The 22,367-nt window shown below is 38.3% G+C and overlaps 1 protein-coding gene across 2 annotated transcripts in view; it reads left to right on the plus strand.

Moving 5' to 3' along the window:
* Window positions 1-1,325: 1,325 nt before the first annotated feature.
* The window catches only part of TLK1 (tousled like kinase 1), a 121,805-nt gene continuing 100,763 nt past the window's right edge, over window positions 1,326-22,367 (plus strand). For both annotated transcript variants that reach the window (XM_006141487.3, XM_014592115.2), the window contains exon 1: window positions 1,326-1,444. In XM_006141487.3, the coding sequence (XP_006141549.1) occupies window positions 1,331-1,444 (114 nt within the window). In that variant the 5' untranslated portion in view covers window positions 1,326-1,330. The remainder of the gene's footprint in view (window positions 1,445-22,367) is intronic.

Consider the following 22,367-nt stretch of genomic DNA (forward strand, 5'->3'; position numbering starts at 1 on the left):
TTTTAAAAGAAAATGGACTACATGGGGCCAGCAGGTAGCATGATGGTTAAAGGCGCTGGACTCCCACATGGCCGATGTGGTTGGAGTCCTGGGCCTGGCACCTTGCTTTCTTTCCCTTTCTCTCCCTTGGTCTCTTGGTCAAATTAAAAAATAATAAATCAGGTTAAATAAATTTTTTAATTAAAAAATTAAAAATGATCTCGAATAGACTAGAAAATAGTCATTGTTCATTATACAATAGACATCGCACTTATGACTAGTGGAATAAGATGACGCATTTTGTGAAGCTATTTTTTTTTTTTAAGAAATAGGATTTTTAAAAGGATGGACATGGTGGTTAAGGTGCTGGACTCCCACATGGTGGACGCAGTTTGATTCTTGGACCCTGAGTATGTGTGCCCCAAATACTGGGAGGAAAATGTAGGAAAAGGGATTATGATGTGGCCATTCCCTCTGGGGGATGATTTCTCACCTTTTTTCTCTCTCTCTCTCTCTTCCCCTCCCCCCCTCCCTGGCAAGTGCATGCATCCAATGGCAAAAACCTAAAAGAAAAAGAGACAGGAGCACATATGCACATATTGGCCTCAAACTCGCCATCCTCCTACCTCAGCCTCCCAAGGAATTTAGGTTACTGGTGTACACCACCACATTCATCTTTTTTGTGAAACTTTAAGTGTATATATGTTTGTTTCTGTATACTTGATTGGATGGGAAATATTTTTCTTTTCTTTTAAGTTGCTGTAGAAACTGTTAAGAGATCCACTGTAAGATTCTTTTTTTTGTTTTAAATTGGCAAAGGGCATATTTACTCAACAGAGAGAGAAGGCACCTCCCAATGAGGAATGTCATGCTGTGCTCCCTTCTCCATCTCTCTATTCCATTGCGACTTTGGGCACATGTGTGTGCATGTGCATACATGAGCACATACACTATTGGCTTGGTTTGGATTTTATTTATTTATTTTTTAAATTTGCTATAGGGTACATGTGTTCACCAGAGGGAGATGGGGATGCCACAATCCCTTCTCTTCTGTTTTCTTCTTGGGATTTTGGGCATACATAGGCATGTGCACTGATAAGGTTTCCATGCTGCCGGGGTTGGTACTGGAATCATACTCAGCCATGTGGAATCAGACTTCTCTTAACATCTGGGCTAACCCAAGAATGTTTTGATAAATGAGTTATTGATGTTATGAAAATAAAGTCTCAAAAAAGTCTCTTAATTTCATTGTAGAAATCATTCATAGATTGTTACTGACATATCAGCTATCTCACACACAAATATGTGTGTGTGTATATTTATTTTATTTTATTTTCTCTGAACAGGTGCAATGGATGAGCTTCATAGTCTGGATCCAAGAAGACAAGAGTTATTGGAAGCTAGATTTACTGGAGTTGCAAGTGGGAGCACTGGGAGCACTGGCAGTTGCAGTGTTGGAGCTAAAGTGAGTAAAATTTTAGTCTGACAGCCTTTCCTTGTATTAACTGGTCTAAAAGATATTTTGTAAATGATCTCTATGCATGTGCTTGAGAACAAATTATTACTTACTATAAAAGTTTAAATGTGTAAAAACTAAAGTCAGTATTTATAAACTTGATTTCTAATATAGTATAACATATGTCAGGGGGATTATGCTAATAGTACATAGCATGGTATATTTCAGGGCTACAGATGGGTTTGAGAGATTGTACTGCCTTTCTCCCATTATGTTAATTTTTCACCCTTCATGTCCTTATCATCCATGGTCTTGTCTGAACATCTAACCCTGCATTTTTAACTACTACATACAACTTACTGTCTTTTAGACTTTCCAGTGATAGACACAGGTTGTCTTCAACTCCCCACTCCCTCAAAAAATACTCAAATGGACCGTTGTGAGCATTTAAGATATATTCCCCATAAATTAATTAATTAATTAATTTAAAAAAAGATATATTCCCCCAAGTGGAATTGTTAGCTGAAAGGGTTAGACTAAAGTAGAATACATAGGGCAAGATTACTTACACAATAGTTCTGCTAAACTGCACATTTAGTGGAATACATCAGTATTTCTGTTTTTCCACCTCTAGAAACACTTGGTATAATCTACATCCTCTATTTTTTACAATCTGATAAATATAACCTGGTATCTCATTGTTTTACTTTTATCAGTAATTTTGAGAATTTCTCTGCATGCTTGTTAACTTATTGGGAATCTTCTATGAATTATTCAGATTCTTTGTTTTGCTGTGGGATTACATTTTTCGTTGAACTGATTTTTCCATGTTCTTGTATATTCTCCATATCCCTCAGTTTAATGAACTGTAACTTCTCATTTTGCCATATGTCTGTTGACATTGTTTGTGGTGTCCATCATTGTACAGGAGTTGTGTAAGTCCATTGTTCATTGGGCTCTAAATTGGTTGTTACCAAACTCAGTGTTTTTGTTTTGTTTTGTTTTCCTTTATGTTCTGTACCGCTGAAGTTTTTACTAACTCTTGGTATACTGAAAACAGTCATTACCATTAACTATCTGGGTTAAATAGGCCCTTTTTTATGTTTGTAAATCAGTTTAATTTGTAGGACTAGGAATAGAAGTACTGTGAAAAACAACTTTATAGAGTTAAAGAAAAATTTGCTACTGGGTTCGTGTGCTTGCTGGAGAGAGTTAGAGAGAGAGAGGGAGGAATGGCCGTGCTGCAGTCCTTTGTCCTCCATTTTCCTCTCAGGACTTTGGGCACACATGCGTCTAATGTGTTTTCCCAAGTCACCAGGTCCAAGACTATATAATCAGCCATGTGGGATCTGACTGCTTTAACCACCACATCATGTTATGTAACACATCTCTTTGTGTCAAGTAAATGCTGCTTTGCTAACATCAAAAAAGATGAAAGAATATTGTGATATGCCCTTTGAGCAAAATGGTCTTTTTTTGTTGTTTTAATTAGTTTTCAAGGTTTTGTTTTTTTTAGTAGGGCACATGTGCTCGCAGGAGAGAGACAGAAGGAAAGTGAGAAATCACCTGTCAGAGGGGGTGGCAGTGCTGTAGTCCATTTTCCTCTTGGGATTTTGGGTACATGCATGTGTACCTGGGATGATTCTCAAGTCACTGGGTCTGGGACATGAATCCTAGTCTTCCATGTGGGAATCCACTGTCCTAACCACCATGCCACCTGCTTGTTCCAATTGGTCCAGGTTCTTGTTACAGAATGATAAAGTCCTTCGATTGAATGACTAAATGATGCAAATACCTTATGTCCCTTTTCTGTAGAAATGCGCTGTTCAATTTATTGATTCTTGAATTTGAGGAAATTTATCTATGTTTATGTCATCTGCTGACTGAGATTCACTAATATATAGTCAGTGTACTGTCATCAGGTTTAGGGTTGAGATATGCTACTGTCTTTTTTTTTTAAGTAATTTTTATTTATTGTTATTTTAGAAATTTTGTTATGGGCGTGTGTGCTCACCAGATAGAGACAGAGAGAGAGAAAGTGGGAAAGCTAGCTGTCAGGTCTGGGACTCAAACCACAGTTGACCATGTGTCCAGCACCTTAACCACCATGCCACCTGCTGGCCCCTCCTGTCTGTTTTTTGTAATTTTCTGATTTGTCTAATAATCATAAAATGTTTTTTCTCTGTCATTTTCTTTTGGCTATTGTGTGTACAAAATGAAAATTTCTGAATTCGTAGGTTAAGTCCATAAAAGCCAAAGTCAGACCACAAAAGTGACATCTCTTGGTTTTTTACATATTTTTGAAAAATTGTGTCGTGCTTGAAAGATGATACAACGTGAAAGATAATGCAAGGCAAGAGGAAAACTTAAAGATGATGGTTTGTTTCATGAGTGTGCCTTCCTTTTAGGTCATTACGTCTCTCTTGCTTTTCTCTTGGTACCATAACAAATGCTGCAGTTAGGTGTTTATTTATTTATTTAGATTTCTGTCATAGGTATGTGTACTCTAGAGACAGGTAGAGAGGGACAGTGAGAAATCACCCTCCTGAGGGGGATGGCCACACCACAGTCCCATCTCCATTTTCCTCTCAGGATCAGGGCCCACGTGCATACGTGCTGGAGTGTTTTCCAAGCCACCTGTCTGGGACTTGAACTCGAGTCAGCCATGTGGGATCCAGTGCCCCTGCCACCATGTCACTTAGGTATTTAGTGGGCTAAATACTTGCACTGAGGCATTTAAAACAACACAGCTTTATTATTTTATACTTCTGAAGGCAAGAGATTGATACTTGCCCTATTGGTCTAAAATCAAGATGTCTGTAGAACTTCTAGGGGGAGAATCTTTTTCTTTGCCTTTTCTAGTTTCTAGAGGCTGCTACATTTCATGGCTGATGAGCCCATTCCTCCATTTCCAAAGCTAGCAGCATCATATCTCCCTCTGACAACAGTCTGGAAAGGTTAGTTCTTTACTCTTAAGCACTCATGTGACTGGATTAGGGCCACCCAGATTACCAGGCACAGTTTCCTCAATTTAAAGTTCTTACCCTTAATCACTTCTACAGAGTCTCTTTTACCACTTAAGGTGACATATGTACCGCTTCTAGAGATGAGGGCATTGGCATTCTTGGAATCCATTATGTTGTCTATCATATACTGTTCTTCTTATTTTAATTTTTTTCTTTGAATTTTTTTTAGCCATGTTTGGGAATTATCAATGACCAGTGATGAGTAATGAAGTAATTTCTGGTATGATGTAATGACAAAATATTTCAAAATGTAGGAAAAATAAGATCAGTATTATCTCAGTGTATTTTAGAGTCGTGAATGGATCCAGTTGATATCTTATAATTGCAAGGTAGAATTGGTTTGTTCTATTACATTTTTTTTTAGTGATCTCTGAAAGAATAAAGGTCACGGAATATTACCAGTCTTCACAAGTATTTATAATAGCACAAAAATAAGCTCAAAAGCTAAGATTAGGTCCCTGGGACCTAATCTTGCTACATACAATTTCTATACCACTGGATTACAAAGCTACGTCTGGTTTTTGTCTGTTTTTGAAGTTTTACTATGGTGTTTGTTTTTTAATCTATCTGGGATCCATCTTTTATGTAGTGTCAACGTTGATCTAGTTTTTATTTTTCTCTGTCTAGTGAGCCAGTTTTCTGCACAATGCTTCTTAAATCATCCTTGTCTTTTCCACTGGTGCTACCTTTATTATATATATTTTATTTATGATACATATATGTGTGTGTGTGTACACACACATACAGACCACTGACAAATTAAGAGAAATTTCAGAGACAGAGTCTGAAATTAATAAATGAATTATCAAGTGGTCTGTCTGTTCTTATTCCAATATCACATTAAAAAATATATTCTATTTTAGTGTTGTTTTAATGTAGTTGGCCAAATCTTGTTATTCTTCTAATATATGTAAAATACAGCCATTTCTTTATGTGCTCACTAGCATTTGGGAATTCTTTTATAATAGCTTGTGTCTTTTTCCTTAAAAGAGTCAAAGAAAATTTTTATTCTGAATATATCAGGTTTATAGATCAATTTGAGGCCTACTGACAGCTTTATAAGATTAGGTTGTCCTATTTAGTGTATGAACCACCTCGCCATTTATCCAGTTCTCCCTATAGAGGTCTTTTTTTGTTTTGTTTTGTTTTTTTTTTGTTTTTTGGTTAGTTAAATTAGGTTCTTGGCAAGAAATTTAGGACACTGATTTGTGAGGATAAACTCCATTTGTAAGGGCAAATAGTATCGCAGGTAGTCGTGGAGCTGAGGAACAGCCAGCTTTGATTTTTGGTGACTGTAGCTTTGTGATTGACCTTGTGCTGCTCTGTAATCTCGTATTTCTTCTCTGTGGAAGATCTCACGTTCCTGGTGTCTGGGCTTCTGCAGCTGCTTTTTCTTGAAGTGAGCATCAGTGAGATGTTTTGGGATTTTTACTTTGCTGATATCAATTTTAGTGGAGGTGGCGATGACATATTTCTAGTATGTTCTATGCCGAGGAACTTGATTGAGGCCCAGAAGTCCAGGGTGTCATAAGTTGCAAGCCACTGTTAGCCGCTTCAGGAAAACCCCTCTCTTGCCTCTGTGGTGTCCAGGGAGGCTGATCATAATGATCCCAGGAGTGATGCTAGCCCTCAGCTTTCTCACATGCTGTGGCTTGACAGTTTTCAAGGCACATCTTCAGGCATTTTGTGAAGTTTAGTTACCTGGGTACCACCATTCTTTTCACCATCAACAGGTTTTGTGACAGTGGCAAGAACCTTCTCCTCTTTCTTTTCAATTCTGGATTCAGTGGCCCAGCATTTCCTCTCATACATGGCCTTCTTATTGTACATGGCCTTCCTGGAACACATGGTAAATCAGGAGTATCTGTCATTGCCTCGCACTGGGACGGGGTTTCGGCTGCAACAGAGCTTCTCTTTGGACATGATAGCCTTGGCGTCACCCTTTCCAGCCTTGCCACTGACATCGGCCTTCTTGGTTCCAGGTTTCTTCTCCTTAGTGTCCAGCTTTTCAGCTTTTTTTCACCCATCATCCTATATAATGACAAAGAGCTCCATAGAGCTCTCATGAATTTTTGGTTAGCTTCTGGATACTTTAAAAGTTTTTATAGTTAGTACATTTTTTATTTTATTTTCTAGTTAGTTATTGCTGGCCTAAGATACTTCTAGTTTTTATAGTTTGGTCTGGTATCTAGAAGTCTTGGCTGTGTTTCTTTTATTGTTTGTAATTTAGTAGTTTGTTGATTCTATAGATTTCTCCAAGGAAAATAATTATCTTTTAGAAGTGACAATTTTACACTTATACCTCATATGTATATATGTGTAGTTTTATTTATGTTGATCTTGACTTTCACTACTATGTTTTTTTCCTAAAGAATTATTATTATTTTTGTTGTTATTTTAAAATTTGCATAGGGCATATGAGTTCACCAGAGCAAGAAAGAGAGAAAAAGAAAGCCACCACATCCGGGACTTGAACCACAGCCAGCCATGTGAGAGTCTAGCATGTTAAACACCACGCCACCTGATGGCCCTCCAGTACTATGTCTTGTTCTTGCTCAAGACTTTGGATATATGACCAACCATTACTGAGTTAGAGAAGAGCCTTTTTATTTCTGGTTAGTTAAGAATTTCGTTTTAAAAATTATAAATGGTAGTGTTGAATTTTGAAAGTCTTTTTTTGTTGTTAGTTGAAAGAATTATAACATTTTTCTCCTTTGAATTATTAATGTGGTGATGTATATTAATAGAATTTTTTTTTTTTAAGTGCCAGAGGGTACAAGAAAAAGACAAGGGCCAGGGGGAGCACTCCCAATGTGGTGGGAATATGCATGCACACATACCCAGTGTGTTTTTCAGGCCACAGGGGCTGGGATTCAGACTGTGGTTAGTCATGTGGGATCTGGCTCTCTTAACTACCAGGTTATGAGGCTAGCCCTAGTTTGTTTGTTTGTTTGTTTGTTTGTTTGTTTTTTCCTGTTGAGCACACATGTTCACCAGAGAAAAAGAGAGAGAATGATTAGCTATGTGGGCCCTGGCTTCCTTAACCATTAGGTTATAGGACTGGCTATATATATATAATATATATATATATATATTTTTTTTTTTAAAAAAATTCTATGGGGCCCATGGGTTCATCAGAGAGACAGAGAATTTGAGAAATCATCCCTGGGGGCATGGCCATGCAACAGTTCTGTGTCTTCCAGTTTCCTCTCGAGACTTTGGGCACTCATGCATTCATGTGCCTGGTATGATTTTCAAGGTACCAGGTCCAGGACTTGAACTGCACAGTCTGCCATGAGAGATCCAGCGCCTTAACCTCCACTCTACCTGCTGGCCTTCCTAGATTTCTCTTCTCTTCTCTTCTCTTCTCTTCTCTTTTCTTTTTTTCTTTTCTTCTCTTCTCTTTCTTTCTTTCTTTCTTTCTTTCTTTCTTTCTTTCTTTCTTTTATGTTAACCCTTGTTTGTATTTCTAGAATAAACCCTATTTGATTATGATGTACTGTTTTTAAAAAGTGAATTTATTTGATTTAATACATGATTATTTAGGATTTTTATGTATATGTTTTAAGAGTATGGTTTACTGAGTTTTGACAAATATGTGTGCTCATTTAATCCCTTTCTTTCTCAAGATACAGAGCATTTTCATCACCCTACGTTATGTAGTTTATAAATCACTTTCACACTAGCCGCAGAGAATGAATTGGATCCCTTTCACTATTTTCAGTTTTTCATTCATTTCATATATGATAGAAAAAGTTCATGGAAATATGAGTATGTAAAATTATGTAGGGTTTTGTTGATACAGGATATCTTTAACTACCATTTTAATTTCTTTAATATTTATTTAGTTTATTAATCCATTTCATTTAGGCTTTTTTAGTGTTTTAGTATGTAGTTATAATATTTGAAAAAAATCTCCATTGTGATTGTCTTTCTTCATGTTCTCTTTTTCTGTTCATTTTTGCTGGAATTGTTTAACCAAATTAATATTTCAAAGAAGCAGATTTTTATTTTAATCTGATTTGCTTTTATTTTCCTCCATTTATTTTTCTTTCGGTTTCTGCCTTCCTAATTTATTGACTTATCATTTTGGATTTGTTTCTGTGGCTCTTGTTCCAGCTGTAGAGTTGAATGTTTAGTTTATTTACATAGAGACATAATCAACATACAATAAAACGTCTTGTGTTCAGTTATGGAATACTTTTCCTCCATGATTTTTATTAAGGTATGATTTCCACATAGTAAAATTTACCCTTTTTATTATATAATTCTGCTGTAAGTTTTGACAAATGCATAGTTGTGAAACAACAATAACAATTATGAATTAAACTAGTCCTGTAACTTTAAAATATTCCTCATGTCCCTCTGTCGTCAAGCTCTCCAGGTTGCCCCTGGCAACCACTGATAGGTTTTCTGTTTTTCTAGCTCAGCCTTGGAAGAATACAATATGATTGGAATACATATTTGGTCTGGTTTCTTTTAATTTAATGCACTTATTTGAGATTTATCAATGTTCAGATGTTATCAATAGTTTGATCCTTTTTACAGCTAAGTAGTATTCCATTGTATGACTATATTATACTTCTTTTTAATTTAATTTCTAGGAACATTTTGATTGCTTGGTGCTTTGGTAATTAGGAATAAAGGTGCCACGAATATTAGTGTAGTCTTTTCTCTTAGATTTGGTAAAAAATGTTTACATGGTGTAAATACCACACAACATTTCTGTTCCTCCAAAAAGCATTCTCTGCCTCTTTCTGGGTGGTTCCCACTTGTCAAACCCTTTGCCTCAACTACTACCTGATTTCTATCACTGCTGATTAGTTTTGCTTGAATTTGATTTCCATAAAAAAATGGAATCACTCAATATATTCTTTGGTATCTGGTTTCTTTTATGTGACATAATATTTTTGAGATTTATCCACATGGTGGTTTTAGTAGTTCATTCTTCTTTGTTATTGAATAGTATTTCATTATGTGGATATATCACAATTTGTTACCCATTTGTGGAGTAATATTGGGCTGTTTTTTTACTTTGCCTGTTATTAATAAAATTAATAATTGTTTTGATGGACATATGTTTTCATTTCTCTTGGGAAAATACTTAAAGAGTAGGGTAGATGTATGTTTAACTTGACTAGAAACTGCCAGATTTCCAAAGTGTTTGTACCCTTTTTTTTCCGGTCAGCTATGTAAATTTCAGTTGTGGGGCCAGTAGGTGGTGTGATGGTTAAGGCACTGACACCCATGTGGTCGACTGCAGTTCAGGTCTCAGACCAGCAGCTTGAAACTCATACCGGCCATGTGTGCATGTGCCACAACCTGCATGATGTGGGTTCCCAAGTGGGAGCGGGGCTGGCTTTGGAAAGAACAGATAGACAAGACATACAAGTAGAGAAAAGTGGAGATCAGGCTAATCGGGCATCTCTGATGGGGATCTCCAACCACCCTGAGCCATTCCCAGGTTTATTCTTTTATAGGGCAATGAGGCAGGGAGTAGCAGAAGGGTAAAAGCCATTGTCTATTAGGGCTGTGGCACATCTTCCATCTTGTGGTTCTAAATAAGCCCCACTTGGCCTTCTCTGGCTGAAACAATTTCCTTTTGCCTCTGCCAACTGTGCAGAATCAGCCCAAGTGAGAAAGGTTGTACTCTGTTCATCTTTAAAGGTCACCATTGGGGACTGGCAGATGGTATTTGCTGGACTCCCATGTAGTCAACAGCGGTTCAAGTCCTGGACCCACCTACTTAAAACTCATGCCGACTATGTGTGCGTGCATGCCCAATATTCCAAGAGAAGAATGGAGGAGAAGGAATTGTGGTGTGGCTATCCCTCCTAGGGTGGTGATTTCTTGCTTTCTGTCTGCCTCTTTGGCAAGCACACATTCCCTAAAAATCTCCCCCAAAAAGAGATCACCATTGTTGAGGTCAGATTTGGCCATTCCTTATGTGAAAGTATGCCCAAAATCCCAAGAGGAGAATGGAAGAAAGGGGATTGTGGCATGGCTATCCCCCAGGGGGTTGATTTCTCACTTTCTGTTTCTCTGGCAAGTTCATGTGCCCTATAGCAAAAATCTCTTAAAAACAAAACAAAACAAAACAAAACAAAACACAACTCTACAAAAAAATTTTTCAGTTTCATATTCTCACCAACATTTGGTCTTTTTCATTTTAGCCATTTCTAGTAGGTGCGACTGATGGTTTTTTAACTTTCTTAATTGATTAATACTGTTTCTCTAAGAACTGCTTCGCTTGGGACCAGCAGATAGCATAATGGTTATGTCGCTGGACTCCCACACAGTCAACCATGGCTTAAAACTCATGCCAGGCGCGTATGCATGTGTGACCAAAATTCTGAGAGGAGAATGGAGGAAAAGAGATTGTGGCATGGCCATCCCCCTGTGGGGGGTGATTTCTCGCTTTCTGTCTCTGTCTCTGCGGCAAGGGCATGTACCCTGTAGCCAAAATCTCTCTTAAAAAAACATGCTTTAGCTCTGTTTCACAAATTTTTGCAAGTGCTGTTTTTATTAGTCAGATTTATATATTTCATATATATAATGAATATTTCATTTATTTTTAAAAGAATTTATTTATTTAGGGGACTAGCAGTTGGCATAATGACTGTCGCTGGACTCCCGTATTGTTGACTGCAGTTCGAGTCTCAGACGCAGTGCTTAAACTCATGCCGGGTGTATGTGCGTGCATACTCAAGATCCTGAGAGGAGAATGGAGAATGAATTGCGGCATGGCCATCACCCCTGGGGGGGGATGATTTCTCACTTTCTGTCTCTCTATCTCTCTCTATCTGGCAAGCGCATGCACCCTATAGCAAAAACCTCTCCAAAAAATAAAGAATTATTTAGTTTATCATTATTATTTATTTATTCTTTTGTAGAGAGAGAAATTTGGTATAAGGTACATGTGCTTCCTCAGGAGACAGCCAGAAATCACTCTCCAGCGGGTATGGTCATGTTGTAATCCCTTCTCTCCATAATCCTTTTGGGATTTTGGGTATGCATGCACACATGTGCCCAGTGTGAGTTTTAAGCCACTGGGCCCAGAACTTGAACTGTGGTTGACTACATGTGAGTCCAGTGATGTAACCATTATGCCATCTGCTGGTCCCTACTATTATTATTATTTTTAACCCTCTATAAGGCATACATACTCACCAGAGAGAGAGAAAGAAAGGAAAAGTGAGTGGGATTCCAGCCCCAACCACAATACCACCTGCTGGGCTCCCTTGTTTCTTTTGTTATTTTAATTTTATTTATTATTATTATTTTTTAATTTGCTATAGGACATGTGTACTCACCAGAGAGAGAGAGAGAGAGAGAGAGAGAGAGAGAGAGAGAGAGAAAGTGACAAAATAAGATACCAAGTCTGCGACTCCAGCTGTGGTGGGCCATGTGAGAGTCCAGTGCCTTAAGCACCATGCCAACTGCTGGCCCCTCATTATTTCCTTTGTAGCAAGCATTATTAACATGGGATATTCTGAACTAGCTTTCTATTATGGATTTCTAAGTTACTGCATAATGAATGGAAAATATAGTTTGTATTACATCATTCCCAGAATGTGCCATTTTATAAACATTTCATATCTAATTGTTCTTAATTTGTTCAGATCTTAGATTTGTCATTCTTATCAATTTTATCTTTTTCTGAGAAAGATATGTTAAAATCTTTAACTTGTGTCATGTATTTCTGCTTGCAGCCTATCAGTTTTTGCTTGATCTATTTTGAGACTGTATTTTTGCATGCATATATCTTATTCTGCTGTTCTTTTTATGTCTGTATAATATTTATTCATTGTTACCTTCAGGTTTCTTTTGGTTCATATTTGTCTTCAGTGTACGTTTTTCTGTTCTCTTTTTTTGTTTGTTTGTTTTAAGTGTTTCTTGTAGACACATATGTGCTATTTTATGGAATGAGCATTTTATCTCTTAAATGGTGAGTTTTATCCATGACATTTATTATGAAATACTTTTCTGGCTTGGTTCTGCCACATATTGCCTCATTGTTCTTTACCCACTTTCTTTTGGATGAACAATGCTTTTCCTGATTTTAAAGTTACATATTCTATTTTTAGTCTTATACTTTATCCTTATATATATATTTATTTTACATGTAATGTAGAAGGAGTGATAAAAAGAAACATAATGTGACACATTAAGGGGAGGAGAAAAAAAACATTTTTATCTGCTGTTATATAAGATAGAAGAAATAAAGCCAAGTATATATTATCACAGTAAATGAGAATTCATCTATAGGCTGCTAAGAAAAAAATGTCCCTAAAAATTATAGTTGGAAGTACTTATAAGAAAATGTTTTAGATAATCCAGAGAAAAATCATAATTAAATATAAATTCGAGGTCAGCTTTTTTTCCTCAAACTGAGAACTTTTCGAAGACTTCTTAGGACCAGCAGGTGGTATAATGGTTACATCCCTGCACTGCCATGTAATTTTCCATGGTTCAAGTCCTGGACCCAGCAGCTTAAATGCATGCTGGGTGCATGTGCATGCATGCTCAAACTCGAGAGAATAGAGGAGTAGAGGTTATTTTTAAGGACCAAGGACACACCCTATAGCAAAAATCTCTTCCTTGCCCCCCCCCAAAAAAAAAGAAAAGAAAAGAAAAAAGACTTCTCATTGCATTTAAAACAAAATTCAGTGTCTTCACTGTACCCTATGGGACCTTCTGTTCTGGACTTAGGCTAACCCCTATGGGGGTACCACAGTGACTTATTCACAGTTGTCTCAGCCATGCTTTTCTTCACTTCATTCAGATTTCTGCTGAAATGTTACTACTCAGAGTCACTTTGTCTCACTGCTTTATGTATGCTGTTCCCTGTGTCACTCTGCCCTTCTCCCTTTGACTGGTTTTGTTAGGACTGTTGGTTCTTTACATAATACTGAATATTTATATGTGTGTTTACTGTCTATTTCCCTTGTAATGGAAACTCCATGAGCACTAGGACCTGAGTCCGTCTTTCACCACTTTATCCCTAGCATCTACCATAGTATCAAGGTCCTTGTTACAGTTTAGATCATGTGTCCCCCAGAGTTTCATGTTTTAGAATTTTGTCTTATTTGGGAGTAATTTCCATAGAAATTCATGTGTTGGGACTTGATTGTATTGATTGTATTATAAAAGGTATTAGATATAAACTTAATTCCTTCATGGTGTCCTGACGTAAGGTCTGTGGATGTGATAACTTCATTAGGGTGGGGCTGGCAGGTGGTGTGATGTTTAGAGTGTTGAACTCCCATGTGGCTGACCATGGTTCTAGTCCTGGACCTGGCGACTTGCTTTCTCACTCTCCTCCACTCTGTATGTTTCTGTCTCTCTCTGGTCAAACTGATGCTAAATAAATAAATAATTCTTCAGGGAGGGAAGTAATTGAGTTATGACTGTTATATAAGAGAAAGAAATGAGACCAGAAAGGCAGAGAAAAAACCATGTGGATATAGACTAAGCTCTGATAAAAGTTCTGTCTTCTGTCATTTTGTGACACCCTTTGACTTTCCAGCCTCCAGAATTGTGAATTATTGAACAATATTTATAATTCACTAGCCTCAGGTATTTCTATTAGCAACATAGTAATGGACTAAGGCTGTCCTCAATAAATATTTTTGAATGCATGAATGAATATCAAATAAAATGTATTTCAAAGCCAGGAACCTTGAATGGTATAAGGTCAGATTATTTTTAAGGACTAAGGATCCATAAAGAAGATATGACAATTATAATTTTTATTTTTTAAATTTTGAGAGGTTATATGTACTTAACAGAGAGACAGAAGGGGAGGAAGAGAGAAAACTACTCTCTCCACCCCCTGCCATGGGCTGTGGTCACAACACAGTCCCTTTTCCATTTTTCCATCTTGTTGGGGATTTGGGTCATGCATATACATGTACCTGGTGTGTTTTTCAAGCTACTGGGATCAGTATTCAGACCGTGTTCGCTATGTGGGATCTGGCTCCTTTAATCACTAGCTGTAGGGACTGGCCCAACAATTATAAATTTTTATATATTAAACATTTCTAGGAATATTTGATGAGTTTACTAAGACAAAATTATAGTGAACTGTTTAGATTTCTATAAATTAGAAAGGCTACATAGGATTTTCATGTGCCAGCACAAGTGCAGAATGATGGAAAGTTTGTCACTGAGAATGAACAGAGCAACACTATCTTGTTTCAGCTTTCATGCTCTGATGGTGTTCTTTTCCTGGTCTACTTAGTGCCATGTTTTTCACATTTTTATGCTTTCTAAATGGGATTTTATTTAAAATGACCCGTAAGTCTAGTGTTGACTTGCTATCTAGTATTCTTAAGTGCAAGAAGGCCGTGGTATACCTTACAGAGGAAACAGCAGTGTGCTTTATTCAGGTATGAAGTATAGTACTGTCATCCATGAGCTGAATGTTAATAGATTAACAACGTATATTAAATAAGGGTTGTTTTAGGACCAGCAGATGGTGTAATGGTTATGTCATTGGGTTCCCACATACTCAACTACAGTTCAAGTCCCAGACCTGGCAGCTTAAAACTCACAAAGAGTGCATGTGCATGAGTGCCCAAAATCTTGACAAGAGAATGGAGGAGGAGGGATTGTGGCGTGGCCATCCCCTATGAGGGGTGCTTTCTGTTTCTGTCTCTCTGTCTTTGGCAAGCGCGTGTGCCCTATAGCAAAAATCTGTCTTAAAAATAAATAAATAAATAAGGGGGTTTTTTTGCTTGTATTTTTGTTTGTTTTTACAGTGTTTTGTTATAGGGCAGTAGCGTGCACACTGGAGAGAGAGAGAGAGAGAGTGAGAAAGGTTCTCCTCTTCCCCCAGAGGGATGGCCATCGAGCCGCTGCTTCTCCATTCTCTTCTCAAGATTCTGGGTACTCACGCCCATGTGTTCTGTGTGTTTTTCAAACCTCCAGGTCCAGGACTCGAACTGCAGAGCCATCCTTATGGTGTCCAGCCTTTTTAACTACCACACATTATGACTGGCACAAATAAGATGTTTTAAACAGGAACACATAAACAGAGGTCATTTGACCAGAGACTTGCATATATATATGATCTATTTTCTTATTTTACATAGTGAGGAGTCATTACATGTAATTTAAGCTCTGTGTAAATGGTTATTTAAAGTTAAGGTAACCATTTGGAGAATTAAACATGTAACTAAATATACCGGGAAAGAAAGGAAGCTGTGATGCCAGTGAACTAAATTTTTCATCTTCTGTGGCAAGGCCAATAGAGGACTTAGAAAATATGCTACATAGTGTGGATTACTCTGTTTCTGTTTAAAAGAAAGGAAGTAGCAAAGGAAGAAGGAATGAATCTATCAATGTATTGATTTAGAAATTTTTCAATGATATATTAAGAGAAAAATATACAATGTAGGACAATCTGTATAATGTTATGTTTTCTTTTTTCTTTCTTTACTTTTCTTTTTTTTTTTGGAGAGTTTTTTGCTGTATGACATGTGCACTCACCAGAAAGATAGAGAGAGAGAGATAGAAAGTGAGAAATCACCCCGCAGGGGGATGGCCACACCGCAATCCCTTCTCCTCCATTCTCTTCTCAGGATCTTGGGCACACAAGTACAGGTGCCTGGAGTGAGTTTAAGCTACTGGGTCCGGGACTGGAACCACAGTCGGCTACATGGTAGTTCAGCGACATAGACATTACGCTAACTGCTGGTCCCTATAATGTTATGTTTTGAGTAGGAAGGGAGGAACCAAAGAATATAGTTAATTCACTTGTATAGACATAGAGACTGTAGAATGATAATGGGCAATCTGAAGGTAGGCTCTTTGCATTGCTTAGTTAAAACTTGATTTAAAAGCATTTTTTAAAAAACTTACTTCCTCATGCTAGCTGGTGGTATGGTAGTTAATGCAGCTGGATCCCTCATGGCTTACTGTGGTTTGAGTCCTGGCAGCTTGAGAAATAAGCTGGGCATGTGTGCTTGTGTACCCAAAATCTCAAGAGGAGAATGGAGAAAAAGGGATTACAGTGTGGCTGACCTCTATGGGGGAAGGGAGCTGTTTTCTCACTGTACTTCTCTCTCTATCTCTATCTCTATCTCTCTGTCTCTCTGGTGAGCACATGGACCCTATAGCAAAAAAAAAAAAAAAGAAAGAAAAGAAAAGAAAGTCATAGCCTCTTGGGCCAGCCTCGCAACCAAGTGATTAGGGTAGCTGGATTGCACATGGCTAACCATGGTTTGAATACTTGCCTTTGTATCTTGAAAAACATCTGGCATGTGTGCTCAAATCCAAAGGATGGAGAAATGATGGCATAACCACACTCCATGGAAGGTTCATTTTCACCACCACTCTTTGTGTGCTCATGTTGCTTTTGTATTTAAAAAAAACTGTTTCAAGGATATTTGCCAAAAAACAAAACAAAAAATCTTTTACCTGTTTCAAAGACTTCAAGATTGTGTGTATGCTTGTGTGTGTACATATACATATTTCAGAGTTTGTATAAATGATTGTTTACAATATTTTGAAAAATTTCTGTACTCATTTTTCTCTAACAATTTGAACTTTTATAATCTCTGTATTGAGATACAATTAACATAACATAGAATTGACCCAATTCAAGTAGCCAGTGGTTTTCAGTAGAGTCAGAGTTGGGTAGCCATCACCATCATCTAAGACAAATACCCGATTACTTAACTACCTTGTTTATACATTTGTAAATAGTTTCACACAATGTATAAGTTCAGGTTAAAATTATTTACTATTGCAAGGCTTTCATGGTTACTGTTTTACCTCTGTAGCCCGTTTTATGGCCCACCTTCTATCGTTTCTTTACATTCATAGTTTGTTCCATTCATAATCAGCTATTCATGGTTCTATAAATGTATTTAGTTTTTCACATTTTATTTCCTTTGGACATGTAGTTCATTTCCCTTCACATGTCCCCCCATCTTTATCCCTCCCGTTTATTCATCAGACTTACTGCCGTTTGAATGTCAAGAGTCAAATGAGGTATCACTTTAAGAATGTTTTTCTGACTATGTCTTTTCACCTGGTTGCCCAGATTCAGATTTGGTAGACCTCCCATGTCCTTGCATTGACATCTGTATGCGTACTCGGAAATAATTTATCCCATTACATTTTTGTTTAAATAATTATTTTTTATTATTATTGATTCACCAGAGAGACAGAAACAGAGGGAAGGAAAGTGAGAAAGCAGGTTGCCAGGTCTGGGACTCGGAACTGCTGTTGGCCACGTGGGAGTCCAGCACCTCAACAACCATGCTACCTGCTGGCCCTATCCCATGACATTTTTTTTTTTTTTAAGAGAGATATTTTGCTATAGAGCATGTGTGCTCACCAGAGAGACAGAGGAAGAGAGTAAGAAATCATCCGGGAGAGATGGCCATGCTGCAGTCCCTTCTCTTTCATTCTCCTCTCGAGATTTTGGGCACACACATGCACGCGTCTAGTGTGTTCTTAAGCCACTGGGTCTGGGACTCGACTATGTGGGAGTCCAGCAACGTAACGTTTATACCATCTGCTCGTCCCACATTTTGAGATTACTGAGAAACGCCATAGCCCTTTGTCCTCAAAGGGTCTTCGTGGTCTAGTGGGAAATTATACCACTAAAATCTTGAGGACAAAGGGCTGTGGTGTTTCTCAGTAATCTCAGCCCTGAGAGCTGAGCACTTGTGTCTGTTGTGTAGTTCCTTGTTTTTTGTTTTTTTGTTTGTTTCATACTAGAATAATTTTACTATAAGAAATCAAAACAATGTAGCCTTATTTTAATCCTGGTTTTGAAACTTTGGAAACTGAGGCTGTAGGAAGGCTTATTTTGAGAAAGACTACTGGGGAAAATGTTTTGAATTATGCCTGGAGTTCTCATGTAGTCATGTTTTAGACTTGCTCTAAGATGTGCTGGCCGGGACCAGGAAGCCCTTTGGAATTTAAAGTATGGCCAGTGTCCATTTAGATTAGTAATTTTCCTTATTTTAAAGTTAACATCACATGAGAAAAAAGCCTAGTTGCGTCACTCCCTCAGCATATATGTTAAAGTACTCATTATGCCCAAGGTTCTAGTGACCTTGGCCTGCAGAGGGAGAACAAATTCCTGCCCTCAGATAGTTTGTCTGTTCTAGTAATAGCCACAGCAGAACAATCACAGTTGGGTAACTTTGAGGTGGCCTTTATCATATAGTCACTGTTTTGCCCCTTTAGTGTAGGAGAGTAGCCTTAAGAGTTTGTAAGTTAAACTTGCATTTCAAGAAACTGTTAAATTATGAAGCAATTCTAATTAAACCCATTGGCATAGATTGTGGGATTATTTTATCAATGAACTAAAAAGAGGCTTATATTCATGAATAGAAGCTGAAATCCGAGCACCTTGGTTAACTACCATTACTCAGCATCTAATAAAGGCCAAGAACTGAGTGTTGGTGTTGCTGACTGAGGACGTGGATAGGGATCACAATTTAATCTGTTTTACACCTTTGCCTAGAGCTGGTCCTAGTCAAGGTGTATGGTATATCCCTTTGAAAAAGAACGTGATGGATGGAGAAGTCTTTTTTATTATTTACTTATTTAAGTTTGGTGGAGGGTGCGTGTGCTTGCCAGAGACAGACAGGAAGAGAGAGGAAGTGAGAATGTATTGTGCCACAATCCCTTCTCTGCTCCCTTCCCATGTTTTGGGCACATGTGGACATGTACTTCATGTGCTCCCCAAGCCACTGGGTCCAGGATTCGAACTGCACAGTCAGCCAGCTGCCTTAACTATTATCCCTCCTGGCTGGCCTAGACAGGTCTTTTTTATTTTTTAAATATTTGACTTTATTTTGTACTTGTGTCCATTCCAGATTTTCTGCCAAAGTGTTGCTAAATAAAAGTTGTTACATTTTATATGAGTTATTTGCAGACAGAGGGACTCTAGCTACCTATGCAAAGAGGAGAAGCTGTTGGCAGGCTATTGAGCAATTTACAGAAAGCGGTTCACAGTTCTGGAAAAGCAGACTTAGATGGGAACCAGGGCAACTCTGGGTGTCTAAGCAGTGGGAACTGGTTGTGGTATCTCTACTGAATCTATCAATGAAAAAGACATCCCCACCCCATGCTTATATCACTGTCTCGAGGTCTAAAGTTCTGAGCGAGAGAGTTGATTAGTTTTGTATTGGTTTTGTGCTTTTCCTTGGTTTTTGTGACAGAAGCGTGGGTGGAAAGGATGGGAAAAGGATCCTCCCTATAATTTCTGTAATAGTTGGGCAGGTTGATGCATAGTCCCACCAGAAGCACAAAGACAGGATGATTCTCCGAAAAGAAACAATGGTGCTGTCATAAAATTGGAATGGATGTTGAGCACCTAAAATGAGAAATGCTTACTATGTTTTGAATCGTAAGTTTTGAGTCCCAAACACCAAATTTGTGGCAATACTTGTAGGGAAGCAAGGAGTTTTTATACTAGATTTTGTCTGATTAGTGAGGGCATCTATTGGTGAAATACAGCGTCATACTCTCCTTTTTAAAAAATCTCTGAAATTTTTTTTCTGATCTGATGTCCTCTCAGATCCCTGCTCTCCAGCACATACTGATTTTTATATGGTCTATAGCAAAACCATGTTTTGTATCTGTATGGCACAATATGTAACCTTAATGTCTAACCAGTGTGTAACCATTGGCCATTTGTGGCTTCTGAAGATTATAAATGTGGCTAGTGCAACTAAGGAAATTCATTCTGAGGACCAACAGATGGCATAATGGTTATGTTGTTGGACTCTCATGTAGTCAGCCATAGTTCAAGTTCTAGGCCTGGTGGCTTAAAACTCATGCTGGGAGGAACCAGCAGTTAGCGTAATGGCTATGTCGCTGGACTCCCTCGTAGTTGACTGCAGTTCAAGTCCCGGACCCGGTGGCTTAAACTCACGCCAGGCGCCTATGCGTGCGTGCCCAAGATCCCGAGAGGAGAATGGAGGAGAAGGGATTGCGGCGTGACCATCCCCTCTGGGGGGTGATTTCTCTCTTTCTCTGTCTCTCTGTCTGTCTCTGTCTGTCTGGCGAGCGCATGCACCCTATAGCGAAAACCTCTCCAAAAAAAAAACCAAAAACTCATGCGGGGGGCCCAGCCGATGGTATAATGGTTACATTGCTGGACTCCCTTGTAGTCAACCACTGTTTGAGTCCCAGACCCAACGGCTTAAAACACACCAGTCACGTGTGTGTGCATGCCCAAAATCCCAAAAGGAGAAGGAATTGTGGCGTGGGCATCTCTCCTAGGGGATCATTTCTTGCTCTCTTTCTGTCTGTGTCTCTCCAGCAAGTGTACTTGCCCTGTGGCAAAAATCTCTCTCAAAGAGAAAAAAAAAATCTTACACTGGGTTTGTGTGCATGCATGTCCAAGGTCCTGAGAGGAGAATGGAGGAGAAAAGATGGTGGCGTGGCCACCCCCACTGGGGGATGATTTCTCTGGGGAGTGCAAAAATCTCTCTGAAAACAAAAGAAATTTTTATCTTAGTTTAATTTTTTATTTTTTAATTGAGAGAGGGTTTTTGTTTTGTTTTGTTTTTCTTTTTTCTTTTTTTTTGCTATAGGGCGCATGTGCTTGCCAGAGAGACAGACAGAAAGTGAGAAATCACACCCCCCCAACTCCCCAGGGGGAATGGCCATGCCACAGTCCCTTCTCCTCCGTTTTCCTCTTGGGATCTTGGGCATGCATGCACACCTGTCCAGCATGAATTTTAAGCTGCCAGGTCCAGGACTTGAACCATGGTCAATTACGTGGGAGTCCAGCAACATAACCACTATGCCATCTGCTGCTCCCTACTACCGTTATTTTTTGTTGCTGTTGTCTTATATTTTTTTCATTTTCTTTTATTTAATTTTATTTATTTATTGTTACTCTTCAATTTGACCAAAGAGAGAGAGGGAGAATGAGAAAGCAAGCCAGCACTTCCAAGACTCGAACCCAGTCAACCATGTGGGAATCAGCACCTTAACCACCACACCACCTGCCAGCACCAGTATCGTTATTTTAAAAAGTTATTATTTGCTATAGGGAACATGTATCTGCTTGCTGAAGAGAGAGGGAGAGAAAGTAAGAAAACACCTGTCAGGGGCAGGATCTCTATGCCACAGTCCCTTCTCTTCAATAATAGCTGGCCCCAATAATGTTCTTATTTTCACCAAACTATTATAATAAGATTCTAAAGTAAAGTTACTGTAAGATTAGGAAAAATACATTTCATTGATAGAGCATACTGATCCAAGAAACTGAGGTTAAGAATAAATGAGTGCAGGACTAGCAGATGGCATAATAGTTATGTCACTAGACTCCCCTGTAGTTGACTGTGGTTCGAGTTCCAGACTTGGCAGCTTAAAACTCATGCCAGGTACATGTGCATGCATACCTAAAATCCCAAGAGGAGAATAGGGGAGAAGGGATTGAGGCATGGCCATGCCTCCTGGGGGGTGATTTATCACTTTATGTCTCTGTCTCAATGGCCAGCATGTACACTCTATAGTGAAAAATCTCTCTCAAAAAAAAAAAAAAAATGGGTGCTGAGCTGACTCCATGGCATAGTGGTTAAGGGAGCCAGATCCTGTGTGGCTAAACCACAAGGTTTGAATCTTGGCCCCAGAGAGAAGAAGGAATTGCAGCATAACTTACCCATTGGTGATGCTTTCTTTTTCTTTCTTTCTCTCTTTCTCTCTGTCTCTGTCTCTGTCTCTGTCTGGTAAGCACACATGCCCTCTGACAGATGCACAGACATAAGTGCTTAATCAGTGGAGAAATATTACTAGTTATGTTCTCTAAGGAATTAATACTGATATTATTAACCTTTTCAAATAAATGAGTTTTTAAAAGGAGTAGTTAAGGAAATCTCAAGATTTTGATGACTTTCAACTAGAGTGGTAGTGAAAAACCATTG

The sequence above is a fragment of the Tupaia chinensis genome, unplaced genomic scaffold (genome assembly GCF_000334495.1).
Source record: "Tupaia chinensis unplaced genomic scaffold, TupChi_1.0 Scaffold000056_1, whole genome shotgun sequence".
Lineage (NCBI taxonomy): Eukaryota > Metazoa > Chordata > Mammalia > Scandentia > Tupaiidae > Tupaia > Tupaia belangeri.